Source organism: Anopheles arabiensis, chromosome 2 (genome assembly GCF_016920715.1).
Source record: "Anopheles arabiensis isolate DONGOLA chromosome 2, AaraD3, whole genome shotgun sequence".
NCBI lineage: Eukaryota > Metazoa > Arthropoda > Insecta > Diptera > Culicidae > Anopheles > Anopheles arabiensis.
Genome location: NC_053517.1, coordinates 102,782,578 through 102,790,162, shown reverse-complemented (window position 1 = coordinate 102,790,162; position 7,585 = coordinate 102,782,578). Strand labels below are relative to the sequence as shown.

The following is a 7,585-nucleotide window of genomic DNA, read 5'->3' as shown; positions in this document are numbered from 1 at the left end:
AAATGTCAAATTATTCCAAATGGCAGTATCTGCCGTTCTGCGACCTTGCGGCATATGTCATCTGCAAAAATGTCAACAAACTCATGCGTGTTTTGAAAGCATGCGGCATGGTCTGCCGTGTTTAAACAGTTTTCTTTCCGCTAAAATAGTGTAAAAAAGCCACCGGACGGAACCATGGCGGACGATAGTTCCCATACCGAGGCCAAAAAGGCCCACAAGAAACGCCATTCCGGTAAGTAAGCCGTACATAGTGGCACTAGAACCATACTCCAAAAAGTGTGTGCTTCATCTTCTCCTCCCTTCCTGCCAGGCGTAAAGGCGGACAAAAAGAAGGCCAAAAACAAACCGACCGATCGGACCAAGAACCCGAAAGCGTTCGCCATCACGAAGGCCCGTTCGGCGGAGAAACGCTTCCGGTACAAGGAGGACATCATCACCAAGAAGCAGCACATCCCGCTCGTCGACAAAACGCCGGAAGAGCCGCCGCCCGTGCTGATCGCGGTCGTCGGTCCACCGAAGGTCGGCAAAACCACGCTCATCAAGAACTTGATCAAAAACTTTACCAAAACGAGCGTGACGACTATAAACGGCCCGATTACGGTGGTTACGTCGAAGAAACGGCGCATTACGCTGCTCGAGTGCAACAACGACATCAACAGCATGATCGACGTGGCCAAGTGTGCCGATCTCGTGCTGCTGATGGTCGACGCTAGCTTCGGCTTCGAGATGGAGGTGTTTGAGTTTCTGAACATTTGCCAGGTGCACGGAATGCCAAAGATTATGGGCATCCTGAACCATCTGGACGTGATCAAGAACGCGAAGGCGCTGAAAATGCAGAAAAAGGTACTGAAGCATCGCTTCTGGACGGAGGTGTACAATGGGGCGAAGCTGTTCTACCTGTCCGGGCTGATCCATGGCGAGTATTTGCGGAACGAGATCCGCAACTTGGGGCGCTTTATAGCGGTGATGAAGTTCCGGCCGCTTAGCTGGCGCGGAGCACACAGCTACATCGTGGCGGATCGCATGGAGGACATTACGAACGCGGAAGAGATTCGCTTGAATGCCAAGTGCGATCGGAACGTGGTGCTGTACGGGTACGTGCGCGGCGTTCCGCTGAAGAAGGAGAACATGGTGCACATTGCCGGGTTGGGCGATATGCCGATCGAGGAGCTGAGCACACTGCCCGATCCGTGCCCGCTGCCTTCGGGCGAGAAGAAGCGAAGTTTGATGGAAAAGGAGCGTCTGCTTTATGCGCCGATGTCCGGCGTCGGTGGCATCGTGTACGATAAGGATGCGGTTTACATAGAGCTGTCCGGGTCGCACAGCCACAGGAAGGGTGTGCCGGACAGCGAGCAGCAGCAGATTGTCGATTCGTTCATCGAGAAGAAGGAAACGTTCGATGTGGCGATCGAAAACCAGGAGTTTCGGCTGTTTAGCGGCGGAGCGGTTATAAAGTCGTCCGATTACGTGGATGACGCGAAGCGCGTTGACGACGACGAGTCAGGCGAGGACGATCGAGAGGAAGATGAGGAGGAGGAGGATTCCGGGTTGGAAGACTCGGAAGACGATGAGGCGGAGGTTGGGAAAGGCGCACGGCTTGGCTGGATACCGGAGGAAGGTGAAGATGATGGCGAAGAGCGTGAGGATGATGATGAAAATGATGATAACGAGAACGACGAAGACGATGATTCAAGCGGCGACGAGGAGGATATGAATGATATGGATACGCTTGGGCCGAAGTCACGCACCAGCGGGTATCTCTCCTCGGACGATGATGAGCAAGCCGATGCTTCCGGTGGTAATACGATGGCCTGGAAGGATGGTCTAGCCGCCCGGGCGCGCAAAGACTATCTCGAACGGTTGGCCACCAACAAAAACTTGATGAAAATAGTGTACGGAGTGTTTAGCAAATTCCACAAACGGCAGCAGCAACAGGCGGCCGAAGCGGAGGCAGAGGCCGACTCGGAGGACGACGGATTGCTCGGTGGCATTTTCAAGAGCGTTAGCCAGCGGCAGGCCGAACTGCAGAAGAAGAAAAGCGTGCAGGATGTGGATGAGTGCTGCTTCTTCGAAGAGTATGGCGATGGAATCCGCGATTGGACAAGCGAGCAGAACAAGGACCTGATCCGGAACTGCTTCGTGACGGGCAAGTGGAAAGCGTCCGAGGATGCGGAGGAGCTGCTCAAGCTGGACGATATGAGCGACGGGGATAGTGATGTGTACGGGGATTTTGAGGATTTGGAAACGGGCGAAAAGCACGAAGCACCGAAGGGAGCTAATAAGAAGCCAGCGGGAGGAAAGGGCGACGAGAAGACCGAGGATGGTGATGGGGATGATGCGGAGAAGGACGATGAGAAGTCGCTGAAGCGCAAGGCGACCCGAGTGGAGGAGAAAAACATGTCCCGGGCGGAGCTGATGGCAAAGAAGATGAAGCTGAAGGCCAAGTTCGACTCCGAGTACGACAACCCGGAGCGGGACGATCAGCACATCGAGGGTGACCATCAGTACTACGAAAAGCTGAAGGCGGACGCGCTACGTCAATCGGAGCTGAACAAGAAAGAGTTCGCCAACCTGGACGAGGACGTGCGGCTGAACATCGAGGGCCACCGGGCGGGCCTGTACGTGCGCATGTGCTTCAAGAACATTTCGGCCGAGTTTGTGGAACACTTTGACCCGTCCTATCCCGTGCTGATCGGGGGGCTGAACATGGTGGAGGAGAACGTGGGGTACGTGAACTGCAAGGTGAAGAAGCACCGCTGGTACAAGAAGACGCTGAAAACGGGCGATCCGTTGATCATCTCGCTCGGCTGGCGCCGCTTCCAAACCGTCCCGATCTACGCCAAGGTGGAGGACGACTTCAAGCATCGCTACCTGAAGTACACGCCAAACCACGTGACGTGCAGCATGAGCTTCTGGGGGCCAATCACGCCCCAAAACACGGGCGTGCTGGCGATCCAGACGGTGGCGTACGATCAGAAGGAGATGCGCAAGCTGGGCTTCCGAGTCGCGGCGACCGGCGCGGTCAGCGAGTCGGACAAGAATGTGGAAATCGTGAAGAAGCTCAAGCTGATCGGTACGCCGGACAAGATCTTCCAGAAGACGGCCTACATCAAGGGCATGTTCAACTCGCAGCTCGAGGTGGCCAAGTTCGAGGGCGCCAAGATACGGACCGTGTCGGGCATCCGGGGGCAGATCAAGAAGGCGGTCCCGCCCGAAGGTTCGTACCGTGCGACGTTCGAGGATCGCATCCAGCTGAGCGATATCGTGTTCTGCCGCACCTGGTTCCGGGTGAGTGTGCCGAAGTTTTACGCACCGGTGACGAACCTGCTGCTGCCGGCGGACCAGAAGTCGCAGTGGGTGGGCATGAAAACGTTGGGCCAGCTGAAGCGCGAAAAGAACATCCAGTTCGAGCCGAAGGAGGACAGCACGTACAGCAGGAAGATTGTGCGCGAAAAGTTGGCCTTCCGGCCGCTGGTCATACCGAAAAGTTTGCAGAAAGCGCTGCCGTACAAGGACAAGCCCAAGCTGGGGCCGCTCAAGCCGAAGAAGTCGTTCGAAAGCGAACGGGTGGCGGTCGTGATGTCGCCCCACGAGCAGAAGGTGAGTCGACCGTTTGTCGGAACGAGAACAGCATTTTCAATTAACGGTTTTCTTGTTTTCAGGTGGCAAAAATGATGAACATGATCAAAACGAACTACAAAGCGAAGCAAAGCAAACAGCTGCGCCAGACGCGGGAGCGGTCGAAGAAGTTCAAGAAGGAGCTGGTGAACGAAAAGTTTAAAAAGCTACAGCGCCAGAAGGATCTAAAGAAGAAGGTGTTCCGTGCGATCAGCAAGATGGATACGCAGAATGAGGAGAAAATGAAGAAGGGCAAAAAGTGATTTTTTTTTCTTTTTTCGGTTGCTGAAGTTAGTTTAAAAAATAATAAAAACTAAAAAGTTGAAAAATTAACAACCGTTTTCGGACAACTTTCGCACGTTCGAAAATGCCGCCACGCGCGCGCTCCTATCTTTCGAAGCATCCGCACTTCGAATGGGGCGCAATCACGTTGCCATGCCAACGCCGCAAAACAAATAGGCTGTGGAAAACAGCTGAAAATTTCCATCCACTGTGCCTTTGCTTCACTGTTCAGCCAAGTTTCTGTAGTGCAGGACGTACGCCGGTGTGCTGTATTGTCCAGTAGTGTTGCGAACCTGACGGCATCTGTGTTTTTTGTTCTTCCCTCTTCTATGTGGTGTTGCCTCTCCCATTCCCCAGCATCAACATCAACAGCAGTATAGGGACGCTGTTTCTCTTCGATTTCGGTTTTGAAAAGTTGTGTGTTGGAAAAATTCAACGTGTGGCGCCCACCCAGTATAATGTCGACGGCATTGCGTTCCTCGTGAGTATACCGTTGCAAAGCTGTATTGTCCTGCGGGAGGACTCATCCTCCCTGCCCAAACAAGGAGTATCATGTAACAACGATAGGAAGGTGGCCAGGCAAATTGTATTTGCCGTGTGTGCATCGGCGCTAAGTTCCATTTTCCGGTCAACTCTCCTCACGGTGGTGGTGAGTGATCGTGACAGTACATTCGCTCCAAGTACACTTAGTGAACATTCACTGCGCTCATCATTTTCCACCGTCATTCACATATGCATTTTTTATATACAATACACAGTTTTCTTTTCGCCCAACTCAACCAGTGCCTGCTATGTGGATATATCCTTGAGGAACGGGAACTGGTGTTGGTTGTTTTCTTGTCGCCCCCTATCACATACCCCTGTCATCCTCCTCCGTCGCCCCAAATCACTTTCACCCATAGTAACGGAAAACATTCCCTTTCGCTCGCTTCACACCTTCGCACCTTTCGGCTCCTGCTGTTCCCGAGGGGGTGGGGGCAGAAAACAACAAACTGCTGCTGGTGCTGCTGCTTATTATTCAAACGGCACAACATGTTAGCGAGTGGCTGGGCAACTGGGCAAGGACCTGTTTTTATTTACCAAAGTAAACATCATTGCCTTGGTCAGTTGCGCGCCGTGCGTTGTTCACCGTCATTAGATCGATTTAGGGGGTATTTTCTAGCAGGATTCATCCTTATTATCTTTTAAATGAATTTGGATCACTCATACGTGCCTTAGAATTTTGAAAATTATAAACAGTGATAATCTAATTTGCATTTTGCTCCTGTTCCACAGCTATTCTATGCAGAGTATGGAAAGTCTCTATTCAAACAGCTCCAAGTTTTCCGCCCTGCACCGACGCAAGGTTGCTGCTAGGCAACCGGGCATGGTGCTAGCGTCCGACAGCGATGTGCGGCACCGGGTAATGTCGGCGCGCATGTTGCGCCTGAAGCAGTTGCAAAATCAGCTCGAAGCGGCCAACATGGTCATTGCGGTAATTGTTTTGATTGTAAATATTTAAACATATGGAGATATTCATTTCTGGCCTCTCCTTTCCCTTGCAGGAACTGACCAAAGATAATCGGGTGCTGAAATCGGTACAGAAGCGCCAGGATTCGGCACTCTCCAAGTACGTCAACTCGAACGCGGAGCTGCCGAAGCTGCTTAACTCGCACGCGGAAGAGGTGCGCACGTGGCAGACGAAGTATCGCAACCTGCAGAACCAAAACAAGGAGCTGATCAGCAAGCTGAAGGCGAAGGATGCCCACATACTGACGATCACGGACCAGAACAAGCATCTGGTGCAGCTCAACAAAGATAAGTATGTGTGGGGCTGATTTTATACCAAAAAAAAAAAAAACCGCGGGTCATCTCAACATCTTTATGTGTCCACCTCGGTCCACCTCGGCAGACATTTAGAAGAACGCGAAAGACTGGCCGACAGGGTGCGGTACCTAGAAAACAGGCTCATGGAGAAGGACAACGATGCCAAATTACTCTCTAGGAGGATTCAACTCGATTCGAAAAATTTCAAAGCCCAACTGCAGCAGGAAATGCTGAAGCAACGGGAGCTGGCGCAGAAGCTCGAGCGCACTCAGCATGAAGTCAACCGGCTCAACTCTGTCATTGAGGTATTGTTGAATTAGAACACTATCTAGATATTAGATTGATGAATGTCCTTCCCTTTTTGTAGATATACGAGAAGCGCACTCCTTCGACGCTGTTGAAGAATAGCAACTTTCTGATGAAGACGTCTAAACCATCCTCAGGACAGCAGCAGCAACCACCACAGCCAATGCAGCAGCAAATGATTCGATACGGAAACGGTTCCTCGCACAAATCCCCTTACCCGGTAAGATGGCAGCTTGTAAAGAATGTATTTTGTACCCAAATAAACGCATTTCGTTCCATTTTGCAGAACTTTTCCGAACCTTCCCCAGTGACGAACCTGGACATGAGCCCGAAGGTGAAACCAAACGCTCACGAAGGAGGCGAAGGCGACAAATCACCCACTCCCAGCCCAAGAATACTGCAGCCCTTGTCGCCCCGGGACGAGGAAACGCCTGCCGCTCACCAGAACTCCTCCAAACTTAGGAAGAGACACAGCTCCAGAAAGCACAAGGGCGACGCACAATCGGACGACACCGGCACGAACGGAAAGCCGGACGGAACGGCGGAGCACCAGTACGACGAGGGCATGTGCTCCGAGTTTAACCAGTACGCGCTGGAGCAGGAGGCCGAGTTCGACAAGGCGATTGCGTCGGAGCTGTTCCGGCTGCAGACGGAAATGGGTCCCGGTGCTGCGGCCAAGCTGCTGAAAGGCCAATCCGTCAAGCGGTACAGTGCCACGACGGAAACGTCCTACGAGGATGACTACGAGACGGACTTGTCGCCGGAGAAGAGTGTCGACCACCTGAGCGAAATCTTCGAGCATAAGGCCCACATCAGCGAGCTCGAGGAACAGTTCCGTGAGGTTGGCTCGTCGGCCACCACCACGAACACCACCACCACCAACGGATACTCGGCCGGCAAGGACAATGGCAAGGGGCGAGCGGTGAAGAAGCGGGTGATCAATTCGTCCGAAACGAATGATTCCGACTCGGTGGAGAGCGGCAGCCGATCGTCGGCGGCAAGGGATCTGGAAGCGATGAAGCAGGAGATGCATCAAAGTATACTGAAAAAGGAAGCGCTGCTGGACACGTTCTGCGACGAGCTGCAGCACGGTAAGGAGCCGTCGAAGGTGGTGGCGCCGCTGCCGCCCTCGCTCAACCGGCCCAAGCTGGACAACACCAAGCGCGTGCAGATCGATCAGAAAAAGAAGCAAAACTTGCTGGAAGTGTTGAAGGCAATCGATGGTGATAGTTTCGAGAAGTGAGAGGCTGAGGTGTGGAACCGGAAGCTGTCCGCTCCCTGGCGCACACTTTTTCGAGAGTTTTCCGAGTGTGGGCTATATGTGGGCAATGAAATTGATGAATCCTATTTACGTAGGCAGTAGTGTGTGGTGGTGTTGGTGTTGGTGGTTAACGCCAGGGACAGTGAAGAGATATATTTTTTAATAAATCGTATCTTTGAATGGAATTTAACTTTTTTTTCTAGGCATATTTTTATACTTTACCCATTTTAGCTGTATTGCGAACCGAGTTAACGGTTTTCTGTTCGTTATTGCAGTTTTGAATTTGTTCAGCTGCAGTCGACGCAGGTTTAG

General features: G+C 52.5%; 2 protein-coding genes across 4 annotated transcripts; both read left to right on the top strand.

Annotated features, from left to right (window-relative positions):
• Nucleotides 1–77: 77 nt before the first annotated feature.
• Nucleotides 78–3,940, top strand: LOC120895596 (ribosome biogenesis protein BMS1 homolog). The gene is made up of 3 exons (XM_040299099.1): nt 78–232; nt 311–3,600; nt 3,663–3,940. Exons 1-3 carry the CDS (start codon nt 175–177, stop codon nt 3,879–3,881), a joined length of 3,567 nt encoding a protein of 1,188 aa, XP_040155033.1. The 5' UTR covers nt 78–174; the 3' UTR covers nt 3,882–3,940.
• A 172-nt stretch (nt 3,941–4,112) lies between these two features.
• Nucleotides 4,113–7,463, top strand: LOC120896694. Of its 3 annotated transcripts, none has more exons than XM_040301024.1 (6): nt 4,113–4,381; nt 5,176–5,374; nt 5,445–5,701; nt 5,792–6,011; nt 6,074–6,232; nt 6,299–7,463. In XM_040301024.1, exons 1-6 carry the CDS (start codon nt 4,359–4,361, stop codon nt 7,253–7,255), a joined length of 1,815 nt encoding a protein of 604 aa, XP_040156958.1. In that variant the 5' UTR covers nt 4,113–4,358; the 3' UTR covers nt 7,256–7,463. The 3 variants fall into 3 exon arrangements, with proteins under 3 accessions (XP_040156958.1, XP_040156957.1, XP_040156959.1); XM_040301025.1 differs by lacking the exon at nt 4,113–4,381 and adding an exon at nt 4,427–4,549; XM_040301023.1 differs by having other exon boundaries at nt 6,074–7,463.
• The last annotated feature ends 122 nt before the right edge of the window (nt 7,464–7,585 follow it).